This window comes from Dromaius novaehollandiae, chromosome 4, assembly GCF_036370855.1.
Source record: "Dromaius novaehollandiae isolate bDroNov1 chromosome 4, bDroNov1.hap1, whole genome shotgun sequence".
Taxonomy (NCBI): domain Eukaryota; kingdom Metazoa; phylum Chordata; class Aves; order Casuariiformes; family Dromaiidae; genus Dromaius; species Dromaius novaehollandiae.
Window position 1 is genome coordinate 46,203,610 of NC_088101.1, and position 22,146 is coordinate 46,225,755.

At 38.3% G+C, this 22,146-nt stretch overlaps 2 protein-coding genes across 7 annotated transcripts in view; one reads left to right on the forward strand and one right to left on the reverse strand.

Annotated features, from left to right (window-relative positions):
- PALLD (palladin, cytoskeletal associated protein) overlaps positions 1-2,837 on the forward strand; it is a 162,168-nt gene extending 159,331 nt beyond the window's left edge. For all 4 annotated transcript variants that reach the window (XM_064510941.1, XM_064510940.1, XM_026122881.2 and 1 more), the window contains one exon: positions 653-2,837. In XM_064510941.1, the coding sequence (XP_064367011.1) occupies positions 653-825 (173 nt within the window). In that variant the 3' untranslated portion in view covers positions 826-2,837. The remainder of the gene's footprint in view (positions 1-652) is intronic.
- An 11,544-nt stretch (positions 2,838-14,381) lies between these two features.
- On the reverse strand, positions 14,382-21,573 carry CBR4 (carbonyl reductase 4). 3 transcript variants are annotated; one of them, XM_026122883.2, is made up of 6 exons: positions 21,450-21,573; positions 18,921-19,062; positions 18,249-18,369; positions 17,588-17,724; positions 16,858-16,992; positions 14,382-15,503 (listed from the first exon to the last, which is right to left on the reverse strand). In XM_026122883.2, the coding sequence occupies exons 1-6, from the start codon at positions 21,534-21,536 to the stop codon at positions 15,325-15,327; spliced, it is 801 nt and encodes a 266-aa protein (XP_025978668.2). In that variant the 5' UTR covers positions 21,537-21,573; the 3' UTR covers positions 14,382-15,324. The 3 variants fall into 3 exon arrangements, with proteins under 3 accessions (XP_025978668.2, XP_064367013.1, XP_025978669.1); XM_064510943.1 differs by having other exon boundaries at positions 18,921-20,710; positions 21,450-21,465; XM_026122884.2 differs by lacking the exon at positions 21,450-21,573 and adding an exon at positions 20,579-21,130.
- Positions 21,574-22,146: the final 573 nt, after the last annotated feature.

Genomic DNA, 22,146 nt, shown 5'->3' on the forward strand with positions numbered 1-22,146 from the left:
CTGTGACAGCTACCGGAAATGCAGTTGTTCTTAAGGCTTTCTGCTTAATTAGTGAGTTCATTCCAATGCAGCTCCTTATATAACAAATGTTTTCTTCAACCAAAATCTCTTACCAGTCCTTTCATAAGAGTAGTAAATAAGGGGAAAAAAAATTGAATGATAAAGGATGGTTTCAGGGGTGGCAGCGATAGTGGGACATGTGAATTATACATTAGGCTCAACATTCTTCAGGATACATGGGCAACCAGGCAGTTTCCTTTCATAGACAACAAATAACCCTAGAACAGGCCTGCCACTGTAATATTAGTGCACAGAAACAAGTACCTTGCTGTTACTCTTCTGAATGACAGAAGCAAAGGCATTAGGATGCACAACGTTGAAAAAAATAAAAGGAACAAGGGGAGAAAGCAATGCCAAAGCCAAGTAACAAACAGAGAAACTATTGTTTCTACTTACCGCATTTGAAGGTGAAACTAGATGCTGAGGGGGAAAAGGACACTAAGAAATTAAACAAGTTTATCTTTGATATTATGCTTTTCTGCTGCTCAGGAATTAGTATCTCCTTTACAAATGGTTGATTGTGCATCGGGTACATGCTGTTGCAGACATCAAGATGGTTGAATTTTATTTTATTTATTTTTTTAATCTACAGCTCAGTGGCAACAACCGCCTCAGACAACCAAGCCAAAGAAGGTGCGGCCCTCAGCCAGTCGATATGCAGCACTTTCTGACCAAGGACTAGACATCAAAGCAGCTTTCCAGCCTGAAGCAAATCCAGTTCATCTGACAATGCCATCTGGCTTGGTAGAAAGCGATGATCTGTAGATCCAAGCTGCCACCTCCATCTTTCTTTCAAAGCAGAAACACTGAAAGCCATTGCCTTGACCAATGATACTCCTATGTCACTTTATGCAAAGGCAGACACCTTCAAGTACAAAAGGTAAACAACAAACACAACAACCATATATTCCTTATTCATTATACCAAATTAGAAAAATAGATTATTAATAGAAATGTACACATTGCACAACAAATCACATTCACCAGTTCCTTATACCTAAGTCGCTTCAGCTCTTACAAATAACCCTTTTCATAAAGGCCAAAATACTACAGTGAGACAGACTTTTCAGAAGAAAACACTATTTATCACTACACGCCTTCATAAGCAACAAGTAGATGCTACACAATCTTAATGGTGCAAGATATTTTATTTGAGGCCATTAGATCACAAAAGTAGAATGTATCGTTATCTCTGTAGTTCTAAAATGGCAATGCATTCTGATAGCTACAATGAACAAGTGCAATACTGTAAGAATAAAACAAGAAGGGACAAGGAAGAGAAATGTAAGCAAATGCTGTATTTCTGCAAACTGCTTTCTATTCTACAATGAAAAAAAAATACCTTGCCTTAAATGCTGTTCATATGAGCAATCCTATAATGCAACATCGACACCATAATTTTTAATTCTTTTGTATTTTTCCTTTTTGCCACCTAATAGGAGGCTTACTTATAAACATACAGCAAAGCTAATTTAAGCATAAATAATGTAACCTCTTCAAGATAATGAAGAATAAGAGCTGAGTGTAATAACAGTCTACTACAGACTATGAATCTGAGCACCTAGATGGAAAAAATGCCAACAGTATGAACCACTGCATTAAGTTACTGCCAAGGGGGGGGGGGGGGGGGGGGGGAGAACAGGGCATGATGTTGAAACTCTCTATCAATTTCTGGAAAATAGTCTGTAACCTTGTAATACTACCATGCAAACACCTGAAATTCCAAGGTCAGCTGAGAAATAGGGAGTATATGTATGGGACATCTGACTGTTTAGAGCTTGTGTAATATGTATGAGGATTTTAGAAATGTATAGTAAGTGAAAAATGGGTTGAGACTGCGATATGAATTTAAATGACAAGTATACACCATAAGTGATAGGTTCGCAGATCTGAGGAAGTAGAGAATGAAGCTGGACTACAACAAAATTTGTGCCTTTTTTTTTTTTCTTAACACGTCTCTGGTAGATTTTTTATTGTTGTTGTTCTCCTCCCTGCTGTAGGCTAATAACACCTCTTTTAATGGGTAGAGGCTGTGTGCAGTAGGTAAAATACCTTAAGGCTACTTTCAGAATGCAAGGCAAATCCACATCAAACTGGAGCCCTACCTAGTCAAACCTGACTAGGTAGTTTTAAATTAGAACCAAATGAATTTCAGATGAAGGGGAGGGAGGGATGGAAGAATCAGTAGGCCTGACAAGAAAAATTAACATTTGATGGTACGAGCATACTTTGCCATGAAAGGAAAACACTGTATTCCTTATATGAAGCACATATATGGTATCTTTCATTATTTATAATAAAAGTGTTGAAATCTTTTATCTCAGTTCAGTTATTCAGAAGTCCTGTACTTACTTAGGAGTTTTTTTAATTTTGTAATTGTGTACACCATATATTGCATTACCGCTATACGTGTATTGCTTTGTAAGTACACAAAGTTTGTTTTGTTTTTTAGTGACTAATAAACTTTAGCACATAAGGTAGTACTATTCTATGCAAACTGGTGCAGGATATGACCAGTTATGGGGATCGTTACTCTAAATTAATGTCATAGTCTGTCATATGGGAATAATCTGATTATATTCTAGCAAAAGGATGTCATATCATTTGCCAAATTTTTCTTGACTGTGACATGTTAATTTACTTTTTTTGTTTAGCTTCACTAGCATTATTTTGCCACCTTTTATTTGTATTTATAAAAATGTACTATCATTACTTTGGATTGTTGTGCTGATATAATGTGGGTTTAACATCAATAAATATTACACAAATAGAAAGTTTTCCTGCTGGTAAAGGCTATTACCTGTTTCAGTACAAGCATGCAAGTATAAGAGAAGTTTAAGTATTATGAACACAGGTGAAATGAGGGCTATATGAAGTTTCTAAAAATGACTATAATTTGTTTATCAAAATACTCTCCTTGTGACACTGAATCTTGCTTAAACAAAACAGAGGAACATGACCCATAAATTTGGAGAAACTCTTACAGAATAAAAGTACCTGAAGATGCCTTTTTTAAATAACTTAGGTAGAAAATGTGCTCATCTATTTTCTGTATCTAGTATTTGCAATATGACATTGCTTACAACTGATTCTAAGTAAGGGCAATGTGCAAGGGCTGTTAAATTGGTTTAAGAAGAGACTTCTAAGTAGATAATACCAAAATCAAGCAAATAAATAAAATTATCTTATTTATCTGTAAAATCCTGTATTTTAACTAGCCTCTCTTCCTTTCCCTTCCATGCAAAAATACCAGGAAAGCTGCAAGATAATACAAATTTTCTTTCAGGTTTACATATCAAGCATCAATCACTACAAATAGTATTATCACAACAATTAAGTCAGACCTGACATTAATGGTGATCCTACTACTGAAGTCAATGAAGTTTCATCTACTTACAGTAAATCCATCTTTGGCTTAGACAGTAACACTCTCTTGTGAGCTAGTTAAGATGAGGTCATCATCACTTTTTGCCTCTGTATATTTGTACGTGCACACACTTGAGTAGTAAATCACATCTCTAAGCAGCAAAGTTGTTTTTATGAAAACATTCAGCTGTGCTGTTACCTAGTTACTGGGGCTGTTTGGGTTTATAAATTCAGAGATAGAAGTGTGGCACAAGAAAAGGACATAATTTTTAATCCAAAAACTGAAGTTCTTGGAAGCATCAAAGTAACTTTCAGAAGTTTAATCTCCCTCCGCAAACTCCAAAGATACAGAACATGAACTGCAAGTGTACTTTTTTTTTTTGGTGTGTCCTGTAAAATGATAAAAGAGAGTCTTTCTGCAAGACTTCAGGTTTAGCTAAAGGATGACTTTTGAAGTTATTTAGGAAGCCTATCAGTCCAAGTGTATTAAAAGCAATCCAAAATGTGATGCAACTGGATAATAATTAAATGTAAACAGAACCCCCCATCAAGAGTTATGTGCCAAATTCCACATGCATTAAGGGTTTTTTGGTTTTTTGGGGTTTTTTGGTTTTTTTTTTTAGTTGGTTGACTACTTTAACACAGCATAAGCCTTTATCCCTTGACTTCATGGCAACAGCAACAATTAGTTAACATATACACAGTTTTTGATCACGGTCAGTTAGAGGTTGGGGATCATAACCATAATCCAGTTTGAAACCATAGCTTATAAATTATAGGTTGTTTCTGTGGATTCACTTTCAATGACCATTTTCATTTGCTTTGTATGTATGTTAATGAATGCCTTGATTCCCCACATATGGAACCCCACATCCTTATCGCTGCAAGCAGCCTGAACAGACTTAGTATGTGGTAAGTACTTCATGGGATCGTATTGCCCATCATGTCATGACGCTAAGGATCAGCTGCAGGCTCTAGCTGTGCAACTGATTTGCTGAACCTGCACTTTGCAGTACAGCTGGATTACTGCGTGGATTGAAAATGCCTGCGCAGGGTATGCACACTGACAACATTCTGATCCCCCACCTCATGATTCTGCTGTACATGCAAGAGGTAGAATTTTCTTGCATTTAACTAGTTCTCCTGAACTGGCTGGAAAAAAAAAAAAAATCCCAGCGCTTCCCCTGTATAGTTTTTTCTGTTTGAAATGAACCATGACTGCGTAAGACACATCAGGCAGATGAAAACACAGCTCCTGCCCCAAGAAATTTATAACTTGTTCCAGATAGATAGTGCACACACTATTTAACCTGTCTTAAAGCATGGGCTTTATGTAATAGAGAATTAAACTACCATTTGCATCCTTTTAGAAAAATGATTAATACATAAAATAATCCCATACGACACTGAATAACCAAAAAAAAAAAGTCTGTATTTTGGAACGTGATGCTCAACTCTCAGACCAAAAAAACAGACTATGAGGAACAGTACCTGCACAGCAGTGATTTCAGCAACTATAAAGAGGTGGCGGAATGAACTTCAATCCAACAGCTCTAGGAAAGAGAAGCTTTTTATAAAATAACTGCACTGCAATAGGTAAACACTGGGAAGCGGCCAAGTCTTGCAACTGCCTCCACTTTCTAGGTCTGTAGAAATGTAACTGGGCCAGAAACAGCTGCAGAAAAGAGAAAAAAAAATAACAGCGCATGGCCACTACTCAGAATGATTACATCATTTACAGCAGAAGCACTACAAATCTCATTACACTGACTGTGGATTAGGGCTTTTTTTGCCAGAAACTTTTTTTTTAATACACAACTAAGCATATTGCCAAGCTTTCTCGGTCAACTCTTAGCCCAGAAATCTCACAGAGTGTTTCTGCAAAGGGGAACTTAGGGCACAAAATTTATTGCCAAGGCGAACACCTTTACTGCAAAAGGTGTTTGAAATAACTAGTAAGATTTCCTATACAACAAGCAACACAGCTCTATTCTGTTGCAGATTAAGAACTAGTGGATTTTGGAGATATCTTACCTGCAGTGCCTGTCTGAGCCGCTGCTGGAGCCTTTTGTGAGAAACAGCCTGCTCAAAACAAAACATAATTAATTTACCACACTATTCAACAGTATAATGCTTCTGCTTATACCTAACATACCATTAATTCATTCATTCCCTCCTGCACTACTTCTCAGTCTGATTCACTGAACATTTTTGTAATACACTTTTAAACTACGATAAAAGTTTTCCCTTTCTTAAATACTGTATTAACTTTAGCTGCATAGTCGCTGATCATTTATTAATTCATATATAATTAAAATCTATAATAAACAAAATTCTGAAATAAATGTTTTATTTCATCTATCAATCAATACAACCATTAATAAATCCAACAATCTTATACTGTATGTAAATGCTGTCATCTGAGGTATGCAACTGCAGCAGTTTTCTCAAGATTCTCAGTATGAAAAGTCCCAGATCCAATTTCTACTCAAAAAAAAAGAGGAATTGCATAGTATAGATTTCTAAATCCAAAAATGGCATCATACTATTAAATAGACTCTTATCAGTTGTTTCCCTCAAATGTCTTGCATACAAAAAACAAAGCAGTTAAAAAGCCTAATAGAAGATTGAAGTTATCTTAAAATTATTATTTTTAAACACTTGTACTCTTCCAAGTTTTTTCAGGGCAGCAAGTCCATTAAAAGACCAACTTCGTAACAGCAGAACAAGATTTTCATTTGTAATTATTAACACCTTCTTGCACAATATAAAAACGTATAAGGACAAGCAAAGCTACCGGACAGGAATTGTCCTTCTAAAGTAATGAGCTTCAGGTCAGCCTGCATTTCCTAGGAGGGGCGGTGAACGGTTGCAGTCTGCAATCACTGATTCCAAGGACTAAGACTCCAGTGATCTGTCTTTGCGCAGGGCAAGTGGCATCCAAGCCCAGGGTGAAGCAGAAAGAATAGAGACACCTCAAGGTGGGGCGGGGAGGGGGATGGAGAGGGAAGAGAATAAAAGGTTATTTCTTGTCTTTCTACAGAAGAGGATCATCAGGGTTTTTCCACTGCCCTCGCTTAAGAATTCAGATCTTGTCCTTGTTTATTCTGGCTGAAGTCAAACAAGTATTCAGAACCAAACTCCCAGTAAGTGTCTTTGAGCTTAATTTGGCAGTCAGAGAAGGCTGACAAAAGAACATAGCAGACTACTAATCTGCAGTAATAAAGCAAAAATATAGTTCCTATTTACTGAGGATATTACAGGAAGGGGAGCTCAAATGAAAGGACCTTTTTAGAGGCAAAACTGAAATGTATTTCTTTTGCAATGACCTTCACAGCCAGGTTCAACTGAATGTTTCTGAATAAATAATTTCTTATTAAAAAAAAACCCCTCATCTCACATATTAGTAATTGAGTACATTTGGTTCTCACACAGTTGGAAAGACATCAACTGCATTTACCATAGCACGTGATAAGTGTTACTGGAAGCCAGATATAGGGATATCAGGAAGAAAGGCCCCACGATGCTAACAGAAACAAAGATTTTACAGGAAAAGTCATAAAAAGCTGCCAGCTTTGCAAAAATGTGTCCCTAAATTAAACCTCATTCATCTCATATTTACAGATCGACAGAATACAGCTTTATTGCATAGCAGAAAGATAAGGTGACTTCCACCCCGGTACCCTGAAAACTATGGGTGAACTACATGGTGAACTACAACACTGCAGTTGGTCTCCATTCTGTTGTAGCCTTCCAATAAAAAAACTACAAGAACACGCAGAAAAGGGATGCAGCTCCACTCCACTGCTGGCAGTCATCTCGTGATTGAGAGGCAGCTATATACACTAGATAGCATCTATACAAAACAGACTCACTATACTAAGTGACTGTGTCTTTTTTTCTAGGGTTACAAGAAATTTTCAGCAGAAATATATCAATGAGCCTGATATATAGCATAGAGTCTGACTGACAGCAGCAGGAAGCAAAATACAATGAAACTTAGAGCTTTTAACAGGCCTTCAACATATGGGTGGAGATGCATTTACATCGTATAGGTGCAACATGTACTTTGAGCACAGCCTTTAAAATACAGAATGAGGAGATCTCTAAATTAGAATTTATGATGCAAATGTCATGCTGCCACGCTAACATGCTTCAGCAATGCCATATAATCAACTTGCAGTTATCCCTAAATAAATTGTTCAAGATGATGCAACAATTTCAAACCCACCACCCTGCTGAGCATGCAAGACCACCTAAACTAGCAGTCTGGAAACTATGTGCCCTGGAGTGCCACTTGCTCACACTGGTGTTAGGTCAGAGACATCTGTCCTCCACATTCCTATTGCCATTACTCTCACTGTACATGCCCACAGTTCTATTTAAATATTTCTAATTATCCGTATTTTTCCTTTTAATCAGGCTATCCTTTCTCTTCAGAAATGCGACCTCGCAAATTTACAAACTCACTGCATAATTTATGAGTATCAATTAAGTATCTTGTCACTACAGTTGTCAACATTTTAATTTTTGCAATATCCATAAGATAGCAATGAATAAGGCCATTGGATATCACTGGATCCTAGTTTCTGAGATCATTTAGAATACAAGAAATTCAATCGCGTTATCAAATAAGTTCAGTAGAAAAAAAGTAATAAAAAGTATGGAGAACAGGAGTGGTCACAAAAAACATGTCACAAATTACCTCAGGTGCTTCCGTAAGGACTGATTCCATCCTGCCAAAATGAGATATACAGGTAATAAGTAAAGGGCAGTTAATGGCATGCTGTACCTGTAAGATCCTAATCTGGCCATAATGATACCAAGTGAAAGTAGGTGGTTTTTACTTGTATGTTTTCTCAACATGTTTGATACCATCATACCCAAACTGGCGATCTGTTATCAGATCTCCAAGTAGCCAATGCAATCTTAGTTTTAAAAAATAGTACAGAAATACTTCAGAATTTGAGACTATAATGGTAAAGTACACCAAGTAAAAAAAAGAGAAACATTTTATCAGCATTGGATCAGATATATTAAAAAAAAAAACAGATGAAAAACAGATTGTCAGTTTCAGTGTTGTGTTTTTCCTGTGAAATGGACCAACAATATCCCAGATCTTGATAATAAGCTGCTAATATGAAAAATGAAAGCATAAAATACTAGAACAATTGTTGTAGCAAATACTGATCTAAAGATGTCAGGAAAGGTAGAGGTAATACCAGTTATTAACTCAGTAGACATACCTACAGCAAAAAAGAGCCTTCAACACCTGAGCCCTTCTATAGGTCTGAAACTGAACAAAATGTGTGGGGGAAAAAAATGTGTTCTGTCAATCTGGGCTTCAACAGAGTTCTTACTTCCACAGGCAATAAGCACAGGGAATGCTCCTTAAAGACTTTACTCTCTCACTACATTTGCTCCTTCTTCTTTTCAAACACTGGTTGATTATGTGAAGTAAGTGGTACACCCGGTCTTGGAAAATTCAGTTTTGATTAGCAACAGGCAATACACATTTCAGTTTCATCCAACACCAGCCTCTCGCCCTGTGCAAACGATAAAAGGAGGAAAATTTGGCTAACAGCAGTGGCTAATCATTATAATGTGTGTTTTACTTGCAGATACTAATGTCGTATTTTGAAGGCTGGGATTTAGATACCCTCTTTCTATCCAAATTTCAATGGAACTCAATGTTGCAATCCTTTCAGTCTTTAAAAATCCTGACTTACATCCCAAAATAGTGCAGAATATATGGATTTGGGCTTCAGAAAACTGATAGCAGCAATGCAAGTTACCAAGTTTTCATCAGTACCAGTGCAACTTATCATCTTTTCATCTAAACAGGCAGCTTTCCTAGAACTATATAGATATATTAATCAAGTAATTACCAACATAATGTCTTAGGATAGACTGCCCTCAGGAGGCCACAATGAAATCTCCTCATGGGATATCACACATTACTATTACACACAGGATGTATTACACACTTTTGTTACAACAAAGAAAGTCTGTAAAGGCTGTTCCTCACTACATCTCCTACTTACAGCTGCAATATTTAAAAACAAATAACTGCCCGCCGAAAGTATAGGCACCTAGGCACCCTGCTAGAAGCTGCTACGGATGATAACCAGTTGTGATGTATGTCAGAAAAGTAACAAAAGCTTAACAGAGGGAGTTCATTACAGTGAACTCTAAGTTATAAATACATCTCTCTAGTGCTAAGAGGGACAATGACTGTCTGATCTAGCAGAAAAAAAAAAAAGTAGTCCATCATCTTCCCAAATGCTGAAAAAAAATGCTGGAAAAAGATACAAACCAATTAACTTTCTAGGCCTACAACGTGCTCCAGAGAGCACATTGTACAGCCCAGAACAGGCAAATCATGCAACCTAAATAATTTCAGCTGAATCAAATGTAAAGCCAAGAACGATTTTAGATCTTCAAACAAGGCAGAGACAAAGTGGGGCACATAACTAAGCAAATACTGCAACACACAATCTTCTTTTATCAGGATATCTTTTCTGAAGCAGGAACCCAGATGAGACCAAGAAATAAAGCAATAATTATTGGTGACTGAGTAAGAGGGGTTTGCTGTACAAGAGGACTAGATGGTGAATTAAATGCCATCTGCAAAAGCAGCCACCTTAAAAATGTGCCCGGATGGATTCTAGAAAATCTGGAGAGGTGGTGCCAGGCCATGTAGGTACCAGTGACACAGGGTGCAGCAGGAGAAAAGATCTGGAATAAAACGTAGGTTAAGTTAAAGACCAGACCTGAACAGGAGCCTCCTTCAAAATGTTCCCAGAGCAAGGTGAAGCAGCAAATTTCAACGCAGGCTTGAAAAGACAGGGGTAGGACAGAAAAGCCCAGATTCCTTAGGAACTAGAGAAACTGTTGGAATAGTGGGAATTTGTAAAAGAGCTCATTCTAGATCAAAAAGCAGCAGAATGCTGGTATGTAATAAAAGATGATAGGAAAATTTTAAGCAATATAGCAAGTGAAAAACCATCAGACGAAGCACATGCTCTCAATTCCTCTATGAATGGAGTCATAAAAACTCTGTATCTCTAGTAAGAGAGTGGACAGAGATTTTCAAAATTCAAATCAGAAATCATGAAAAATAAGCACAGTCCTATTGAAGAAGGAAAACACACATAAACAAAACATGTATCTATAGCTTGGCATAAATGCTAGAAGTACAAGATGGGAAACCTGAATGTCTGGTTTTAATCAAGGATAGTGACATAATACACATACCAGAACCATGAAGACAAATCGGTACATATATATGTATACACACACACATATATGTATATATACAAAATACATAGAAAGCCCTCAAACTAGACATCAAATATATTAAATCATCAAATCATATACGGATTGAAATTCCAGGTCTAATACGATAAAAGCTGTTGTCAGACTATGTTATTACCCACACAATTAAGATCATGGCAGTAGCTATGGTATCCTGAGGGAGATTATGGACAGTAAGGCAGACAATATAACTGTAATGAAAGGCTTCAACTACCAGCAAGTTTGGTAAATGTCACACCCAAGATGTCTAGATTACATTTTTTAACACATGGTTGTTTCATGCGGTCAGTCAGGGACTCCCAACTCTGGCTGTGGTCCATATAAAGCCTGATTGAAAATGTTATTTTCAAAGCCTGACTTTGTAAGGCTAGCTTCATTTCTGCAAGAATACTGACCGAGTTCATTAATAAAGACAACAGTCGACTACTATAGCATTTGCCTTCCCAAAAAGGGAGCTACATAAAAACATGGAAATATGTTAAAATGAAACTAAAAGGACAAGCCAAAAAATTAGGAGATACAATGCTTGAAGACAACACTGAAACTGTATGTATTGAACTTCCACTACGATGACTTTAAATATACAGTGCCAACTTACACTTCTATTGTGGCAGGAAAAGATGGGAAAGGGCAGATGGAGAGAGCTGGCATGGATTAATAGCTACCAGAATCTAAAAGTCAACCTTCAAAAAACCAGTAGTCTCATTTCAGCAGCTGGAGGGAGTCTGTCACTTCATGTAAAAGTTACAGGCAGATCAGAGTCTAGAGGAACAATTTCCAAAAAGACATACAAACTGAACACCACATTAGGAACAGGTTCTTGTTCCTGAGTAAGATGAGCAGATGATCAAAATAAAAAGCAAAGTGCTCAAAGGAGGTAAGGTCATAGGGGGAAAAAAAAAGAAGAAAACATCCCAAACCCTGAACACTGAATTAGTTCTTCGCATCAAAGCAGAACAGTAGAAAAAGAGGTTACAGACCAAACAGTGACCAACTGCCAAGGCTGGGTGATATCACTCCAGAATTCTAGAAGAAATCAAATAATTGCAGTGTGAAACTGCTTGGATAAAACTGCCTCAGACAGTTGTCAGACAACTGGAAGTTGGCTAAAGTGACATCAGGCTTTTGGGAGTTTTTGCAGGGGAAGGGGTACTTGTTTTTTTAAAGAGATTCCCAAGAGATCCAAGGAAACACAGATTAACTATCTGTTCTCTGTACACAGCAAACTGCCAGAAATTGTTCTAAAGGCATATAAACAATTAGATAAACATACTGAGGAAAGTCAGTGACATGACAAGGAAGTCATGTTTTATGAACATTTCATAGTACTTTAAAAGGCTAAGACAGTATGTGAGTAATGGAGATCTAATTAATACAGCATGCTTGAAATTCTAAAAGAGATCTGACATGTTCCCTTACCAAAATACATTAAAGATCCTCGACTGCCAAGAAGGCAAGTCATCATATCTGTAAATAGTTAAAAAATATAACAGAAACGATATGAATTTGTGGTCATTCTTTTCTAAAGACATGGATCACCAACAGAACCTCAAAGACATCTTTTGAGGCTAGTGCAGTACAACATACTCCTAAGTGGTTTGAGATAACAATTTCTGAAGCAACATTATCTTCTGTAATGCTGATTTACTCAAATAAGTTACTCAAATCCCTTTACTCAATAAAGAGATAAAGGAATGAAACAAAACTTGCTGAGCCATTTCACCAGTTGAGCAAATAAGTCTTAAAACCAGCAGATTAAAATCACTGTAGATAAATTAAAACAATTCACACCAGGAAGAAAAAAAATAGTCCTAAATACACATATGAGGAAACCAGCTCCAAACTGAGAATCAACTGTTCAGGACTGAGTTATAGTTCATATACATATTTCTTAGACAGATTCTAAAAACATAAGCTTAATGGTCAGCAAAAGGCAAAACAATCAGACATTATTTTTTGACACAAGATAAAACTTTTGGTTTTTTTCTTTTTAGAAAAATCTGCAGTGCACCTGCATGTAGAATTCTGTGAGCAATTCCACCTGCTCTTCCCTCCTTGGAAACAAAAAAAGTATAGCAAAGGACAACAAAGATAACCAAGAGTATGAAACAGCTTTCCAACAAGGAACAACTAAAAGAAATAGGAGTCTTCAGTTTGAAACAGAAACAATCCAGGCAGGATATGATAAAGGTCTACAAATTCAAGAGTGGCATGGAGACAGCACAGAGGGTTTTTATAATGTCTCATCAAATATAAGAACCAGCAGGCCTCAATCAGAGCTATCCAATGGCAGGTTCAAAACATATCAATCACAAATTGCTGGAGGATTCAAGAATATTCTAAGGAGACATTGCCACGCACTTGACCTGATATGTACCCTGTGCATTCGCTATTGCCACCGTCTGAGCCGTAACACCGGGCCACACACAACCTTAGTCTGACAAATACACATGGCATGTTCTTAGTGTATACGTACACAATAAATCCTGAAATGGATTACTACTAGGTTTCAGGTCTGATTTACCAGTTTGAAGAAAAGCGGGAAAAAAAAAAAACTTTTCAAAATATGATTTTAAGGCTACCCACATCTCATTCAGGTCCTAGAGCATACCCAACCATTACAGTAATGAAAAACATAGTAAGTGTTGCAACATTTTGAGAATGATATGCAGCAGCACACAGACTCTTATCAAGATGTTATCCCAGGTGTTAAGCACAAATATAAAATAAAAGTGCTATTGCTAATAAAATATAAAATAAAAGTGCTATTGCTAATAACTTATCCAATGAAACAATGGATAATAATAATTAGGTCCAGAGCTCACTAATAGGGAATTGCTTTTAGTCTTTTAAGTTTGGCTAATGGTCAAAATGTGTCACACAACCTTTGCTTGTAAGATACTAAGGACAGGTATGGGTAGCAGCCAGCTTACTGACGTATTACTGCTTGACCAGTAAAAATGGGAGTACCAGCTGTCTTCCCTCATCTTCAGTGCCCTCTGAAAAAATTCATCCATACTTTGGCCAATTCCTCCTAACACAGAGAAACAGAATTAGCAATTATATTTTTGGTGCAAAGACACAGATGACACATAACTTTTCACAGCAAATAACACTTCTCAACAAAGAGGTTTCAGTAAGATACGGATAGGGCTACCTCTAGTGAGTGATATTTTAGATTCCACAGTGAATAACCTTTAAAATCTTTGAAAACACAATCATTCCTTATATTATTTCTTAATACCTACCATCAAGGAACTTGAACATGCACTGTTTTCTGGCACAAAGACAAAATTTCTCAGCTGCACAAATGAAGAAAATCTCAGACTTTAAAGACTCCAAGTTATCATCAATGAGATCTCTTCTTTCTGCACTTCAGTTTGTGCCAAGAGGGGAAATAATTTCAAAAGCTGAACCAACATCTGGATCATGATGCAATGAACTCTGGAGCTAAGAAGTGAACGTCCTAAGCCCCACGCACAGTTTTCTTCAGAGAAGATAAAAACATCAGCTACCAAAAAGTACTTGATCTCAGTTGAAAAGCCTGAGGTCAAACTTTTGGTGATATTTCAGCAAAAGAACAACACTCAAGATTGTCTACAGTTGAATAATTACTATGCTTCAAAAGCTGCTTTGAATAAGATAAATGGCTATTTTATTGACTGTACATAAATATTAAAGAACATCAGCACAACACAGTTGAACTGAGTTTTCAAGAAGATTTACAGCAATACACCTTGACTTCACACTTTGGAATTGTTATTTGTTTCTAAATATGTTTCAAGTCAGTGAAAAGGCACAGCTACTTTCACACCTTTTATGTGGAACATCTGCAACTGCACAGTTCACAGTGTATTTTCAGTTTGAACTCAGAATATTACAAAATCAACATCTCCAATGACCAATCAGGAGTCCTTCAATATATCCTCAAGCGCTGCTGAAATACATGAGCACTGTATGCATATTTAAGAACAGAACTGAGCAGGTTTTGTCTTTATAAAAGTGCATTATGTATTATTAAATCTCCTAAAGGCAATTCAGGTATGCTGGAGATCTAGAAGCTTCTAGCTTTGTAGTTTCAGCTATAAACAAACAAAAAAGGAAACCAATTTTCTAGGTACTGATAAGAATAAAAAATTAAACAGTTCGCAATCCTCTCCCTACATGATAAACTTGATGCAATCGTAACTGCCAACCAGTAAACATGCCTCCACATTTTATTCATTTTTGTGTAACATAATAATTCAGAATATAATCTCCGTGCTACCCCAAACTGGAAAACATGACTTTATAAATATATAGTGCTTTTAAGATATATCAAGATATTATTTAAAGCTATCCTCATTCCAAACCAGACCTTTTTTAATTTTATGTTTCATACACAGACTTTGTCGATTTTTTCAGGCAACTAAACATACATGCTGCACTTTATTACTTACGAGTTACCACTCTGACTAGAGGGTACCAAGTCAATTACATATGTCAATCTTCAGCTAAGTTTTTTGCCCCCTACCTTTGATTAGTGTATGTTTTATAAGCACCATCATGACATGTCAGTATGGCACTTATTCGATATAGCATTTAAGTCAAAAGCTGCAAGCCTCCATCTACAATTAGAACACTCCCTGTAACGTAAGGAGACTCTAGCAGAAAGACAACAGCTTGTGCAACTTCACGAGGCTCTCCAAATCTCCCGAGAGGAACTGCTTTCTTCAACTGATCTTCTTCCAAATGAGCAGTCATCTCTGTGTGAACAAAGCCTAAGAGAGGAGAAAATCTGAAGAGTTACATAATCTCCAACTAAATTTCTCAAGCTCACTTTTCCTGGAATCCTCCTCAGTGAAAGCTACAGCCGAAATTCAGCACCAGCTATCGTTCTTCAAAGTTGCAGAAGTCAGTTCACACCATTTTATAGCTGAGAACAATTTCTTTTCCCTAATCAATACAATGTCTTCCAGTTTTGTAAGCAATGATATAATAATCCAAATGCAGAATCTGTAGAAGTCTATGAAAAAAAATCGTAACTCTATAGACTTGGGCCCAAACCCCATATTTAGTATCACTTTTCTGTAAGACAAAATACAGTCACTTCGCCAAAACAGTTCCAATAAAAACTGATATGAAATCTATGGCAAGAAACACCTACAGCTTGCAAGTATTTCCATTATATTATATAACTTATTATAGCACTTGCAGAATTTCTATCATCACACTTATCTGAAGAATATTTCTTCACAATTTTGAAAAAGATTTCTTTATAATTTTCCATTAACTGAGATTCAGTTTTCCCACATCGTTGATTTCTCTTTACATAAGCTGCAGCTTCACAAAGAGCTGATCTGACCTAAGGTCTATTTGCCACCAAGAGGGGTAGGTCTCAGTTCTGCTTTCTGCTGTACAGTCCTGCTCCTTTGTGATGGCTCTGGAGTCTTCTGTGAGCTGGTAGACTCACTAAACAAGAAAAAATATTTTTTCTGCCTAGTTCACAATTTGAACTGGTTCATGTAGAGGTCTTAAAGGCACCAGAGCTACCACAAATTGAGCACTAGAGTACACAGCCACAAGTAGAGAAATTCAGGAAAGCCAGAAGAGATTTTCTCTCAAGAGATTTATTAGACTGGAAAAGATTATCTTGTGAAATCATAGCCTCATCTTTACAGAACTTTCTTTCCAGATTCTCTCCTTTTACTAAAAGGGAGAGACAGGGATGCCTTCATGCCTGCTTCTCAGGGTCTTTAATGTTTCTCTAATAGCAAATAAGCACTCTCTAGCAGAACAGGAGGGTAACTAGCAATCTGCATATAATTATTTCTAATCCTTCACTTGTAAGGATAGCAGGTTTTGAAGGAGAAGAAATTAAAAAAGCCATTAGGAAGCAATGGATAGAGGAACAGGAAGACCTTCTCCCCCAAATTTCCCAGTGTTCCCTTCAAAAGAGTAAACTTTCACTGAAAGAATGCATTATACTTATACTGAAAAAAAAGAGAGGAAAACTACTTATTTACAAAAGTTAAAGAAAATATCTTGTTACTTTCAGGGGAGAGCAAATATCCAGCAGTCTTGCAGATCAGTTACTACAACAGTCAAAGATTGAGTAACTTCACATAAACTAACCTGGAGCAACCACATTGACTCGAATTTTCTTTCTTGCTACTTCTTTAGCAAGAGAGCGTGAAAATCCAACTAATCCTGCTTTGCTAGCACTGTACACACTTTGACCAGAGTTGCCTTTAATTCCTACAATACTTCCTAAAATAAAGAAACATCAAAGAGAAGAAAAAATCAAATTACTGATTTGGATGCTTATACTAGTTTCATCATTTTGGTTTTAAAATCAGAATGAAAATGAGATTGTAAAAAACAAATACAAAGTATGCTAGTGGATGTATTTTACAGCCTATCGCTAGGATAAGCAAATCGCTCAACTATGCATGATTTTTGTGGAATGCACACATATATGTTGACTAGCATGTGCCAAGAAATTAAAACAGAAAGCTTTCTAGAAAAAGTATCCTTGCACAGGACCTCCCCCAAACACCTGCACCTATTTGATTCTAATTAATAACTGGTAGCGGGTAAATTTAGCTGCTGAAAGAGTTGATAAAGCAAGATAAAATTCTGAAAAAATATAAAATGAGGTGTTTATTACTGACACAAGCTGTTTTTTTAAGTTGCTGAAGTTACATAAGAGATAAGCATTCACAAAGAAATGCTAAAAATACTACACTAAACAGAAAGAAAACAGTAAACTATAAAAAAAATAATATTTCAATGTTACACCTGCTAAAACTTTTCTATAAAACTAATTTACATATAATGGCACTGGATTAGAATAGCGACTTACCTATGTTAACAATAGCACCTCCCTGTTGTTGAATCATACTTTTTACAGCAGCTTTGCACGTCAACATTGTTCCCAGAAGGTTAGTGTGAATCTGGGATATCATATCTTCAGTCTTCGTTCTCAGTAACAAGCCATCCCTACAAACGGACCAAAAAAACCCCAAAAACAAAAAACAAAAGAACTCATGGGTTCTACTCATTGGGTTGACTACCCAATAATCACATTTACTCATGTGAAAACCTGACAAGTGAATGCAATTGTAACAGGGCATTATGTGGTTCTATACAACCTAGCATTCAAAATTATGAAACTGCAAGGATTACACATAGCAGAAAAAAGAAAGATAAGCTGTTCTTCTCATAACAAAGACCATTATTGCAAAGAAGTATCACACATTGTTTTGGACCATTTTAAGGAGTGAAGTGAGGAAAGAGGAACAGTGAGGGAACAAACTCAGAAACTATGGTGAAAGCTGTTATCATCAAATCTACTAGTGTTCAACTTCCATTAGAAGTAAAATACTGGCAAATGCTTAATTCTGTTTTCAGATGCACTCATTAACAATACTTTTATTAAAGGTAAAGGCCCTCTTCTATATTTAGCATCTTCCAAAATATGGTGTGGTCTAGAATTACATATAACCTTGTAACTAACAACTAACCTGCTGATCCCAGCTGCATTAACCAAGTAATTAATAGGACCTAAATTCCTCTGCATCTCTTCAAAAGTATTTTGGACATCTTGTTCTCTGGATACATCACAGCTAAGTGCCAGATGTCCTTCTGTATTGAAATAAAGCCACATCATAGCCATAGTTAAAGATCTTGCATCATTCATACACCTTCTTAAGAATCTCTAAACTCAATTGTAAAAACAGATATAGGACTAGTTTTAACTTGAGAAACTCAACTGAACAAGGGCAATTTGCAGGTATTGTATTGATTAGTTATGTGACAATTTCTTGTTTTACATTTTTGGCCTTTTAAAATCTGAAGTTCAGCATAGGCAGACTGGTCTCAGTTCTGGCCTGGCCAGGAGCCAAGAATGAATCAATTCATACTAACTCACTTGCGTGACCTTGAACAATTCCCTTAATATCACCTACTCGATCTGTTAGATATGACTTGAAACATAATTAACTCTCCCAAAATATACTGTGAAAAACAAATCATACTGATACAACTTTTTAAAAATTTCTCAGCTTTATTTTAATCTGCATCTAGCTAACAATCAGGTTAATTTGACCTATTACTGACCTACTAATGATTTACTATTTTTACAAGTTGCCTAAGATCTGGACAGTGAAGAAAGCATTGCAAAGCAGCATACATACCACCAAGATTATGTGCAGTGGTTTGGGCTACCTCCAGATTTCTAGCAATAATCGCCAGGCGGCAGCCTTTCTGGGCCAGTAATTCTGCAACAGCTTTTCCTATTCCTCGTGATCCTCCAAAAATGGCACAAACTTTGCCCATCTTCAAATATAATTCAAAAATTGCAAATAAAGCAAAGAGGAGTGACTGACATGAATTTCAAGCCCAATATAGCATAATAGTCACTGTTCTTGCCAACATCACAGCTTTCATTAATTTGTAGCATTTTATAATATGGATTATAAAATTACTTTTCTTTTTCACCAAAAAATAAACAGCTGAACCAAATATGACACCACTACTACAAATAAATGCAAGTTAATACATTCTATTGGTATTTCTGAACTAGCCATAAAAATTATGCATGTAATCTAGCACTTCAATACTAGTCTTGTGGTAACTCCAAATTAGTTGATGAAATATGATTTCTGTATTTAAAGGTCATAATGTACTGTTCAGCTGTTATTTATCACTAATGCATCACGATAACCATTCAAAGCCAACACAGTAGTTGTAACTATATTGTTCTTACGCTATTTCAGTACTAAAGACATTTGGTCTCAAGGTCTCACTCCACCCTAAGTGGAGTGCACAGGACATTATCTTACATTAATACATCACCTTATCTACATAAGACATCCAAACAGCATGCATCGCTTGCGCATGACTCAGTAACATTAGGTTTACATTACCAGTCTTAGCTTTTTGTTTCTGCTTTCAAAGAAAGATTTTTAAAATTGAAATCTGAAATGGTTATGAAATAGCTAGCTTAGATAAAACCTGACAGTTGCTTAGGAAAGAGTGTTAAGAAGAAAACGTCTGTACAGAACGATCTTTTATTCTGCAACCTCTAAAAATCAATCAGCTTAGTGATTTTCTGAGCCAGAGGCAGAGTCCAAACAGTAACATTTAATAGCAAGGAACCTCTTTTCCACAAATCTGAATAAATCTCTTTTGAACCCAATTATACTTTCAGTCGCCAATATATCCTGGGGCAACAAGTTTCATCATTTGTGGGAAAGTACTTGCTTTTGTTCTCAATTTGCTTTCTGGTTAGAGAATGCTATACACTTTTCCTCCTATCTTCTTGCAGTTCATAACTTCAGAGACTATGCTTCTGTATTTCACCTTCCCCCGCTCTATCCTCTTTCAGGCCTATTTAGCTACCTTTACATGTATGGAAGCCATCCCATATCTGCTTAAAACCTGTCCAAGCTCATTGCTCCTGTCACCCTATCCCATGCCTTACTTAGTTCTATTATATCATTTTTGATTTGTGATAACTAGAATTGCACATAATATTAAGTACAGAGGCACACCATGAATTTACATAACTGCATAACTATTTTTTTTTGGTCTTGTGTGATATTGCCTGAAAGGGCAGCTGATCCCTCTCTGTAATAACAAGGAAGCAGAAGTGCTTGAAATCAACCCAGGTGTCTGCTTCCCAACTGGCAAATGTAAACCGGCTTTCAGCCTAAGCGTGGCAAGAGAACTAAATATCTGCATCTCAGGTGGGGGCCCTTCCAAAAGGGCACCTATAAAAAGATATTCTGCATGAAGACAACTCACTATTTATGAGAAAAATGGGCACTACTACCCTACCAAAAAGACTGACCTTTTGGGTAGTTTTTATTACGTAGTTAGATTGGAAGAGATGGATCAACAGGTCTTGCACCCAAATAACTTCAGCACTTACTGCCTTAGGCAGCTAGAGGCACATCTGACCTATACCGTGCTGTCGGCTCTTCTGTTAGAAACACATAGTACCGTCTGCCTTCTCCATCATGACTGACCTATTCTTTTAGAGAATTATCCAAAAAGATTCCTGAAGGTTCTTGACTAGCTGTTGCAACAGTATTATATCGGGTTTTTTCCTCTTCCTCCGAGCAAGCTACCTCACCTGCGACCACCACGGCTACGTCGCCACTGCCGGCGGCTGCCTGCGTGTGCACAGCAGGGAGTTTCTCAGACTAACGCCTCCGCCCGGCGCGCACCCTTCAACACGCCAGCCGCCCGCCACCGCTTCTCCCCTCTCGGCAGGTTCTTTTTCGGGGGAGGGAAACCTCGGCGCCTGGCCGCCTCCCACCCCGCTCCTCCGACACCCGGCATCGGCAGAGGTGCACAAGCCCCGCGGCAACACGCCTACCCCCGCCATCATCCTCCTCCCCGCCCCCCCACGGGGTCCCTCAGCCCCCGCCCCGCGCGCAACGGTCGCGGCGCGCGGGCTAAGGGCCGCCGCCGCCTCACGCTCCGCCAGGGGGCGGCAGCGCACAGCCCGCCCTCAAGCCGCGCCGCACCGGCGCGCGCCCGCGGGGCAGGGAGGGAGACGGCGCTCGGCCGGTGACCGTGGAGGCGCCGCGGGGCTCCTGGCCGCCCAGCCCGGCTGCGCGCTCAACCCTGCTTCTGCTTCTGCTTCTGCTTCTCCTCCTCCTCCTCCCGCGGCGGCGCGGCGGATGGGGGGGGGGGGAGTTTGGCGAGGGGCTCACAGCGCGCCGCGGGGCTCCTCTCCGCCACTCTCGCTCCCGGCATGCAGCGGGGCCGGCGGTCGGGCTCAAGATGGAGACCGCTGACATGACCGGGGCGCGGGGCCGGCTGGGAGCCCGCCCGCCGCGGCGGGCGCTGGGACGCGTAGTCCGTGCACGGTGGCGGCGCCACGGTGGCAACGCCAACGGCCGCAGTGCCAACGGCCGCGCCGAGGCGACATGGCGGAGGCCGCCCTTTCGCCCGCGCAAGGCGCGGCCACGCAGTTAAGTGAAGATCGGGCTGTGCCCTCGCAAGGGTCCATAGTCCCCACCGCAGGAAGGTGGCGCCCTGCAAGGGAGGGATTCGTAAAAGGCTTTTCAAAATACTTTTAAAATTTAAATTGTTCGGGGTTCTCGGGCGTTTCGTTCCCCCACCACCACGGGAAATCGACTCTGACCTGACCTATGAAGGCGCCATATGATCATCTGCATTCAGAAAATATCTCCAAGACAGACATAGTATAGTTAAAAAGGATGCTTTCAGGGTAGATAAACCCAAAATGTGGGACAGCTGTAAGACTTCCTATTTAGGAATCAAACTTCATGGTATGTAATTAAACTAGCATAAAACCTATGTTTTAACAGTAATGTTACTGACCTTTATGTCAGATGCTGTACTAGACGAGCTTCTGTGGACTCACACATACCCAAGAAATAAGAA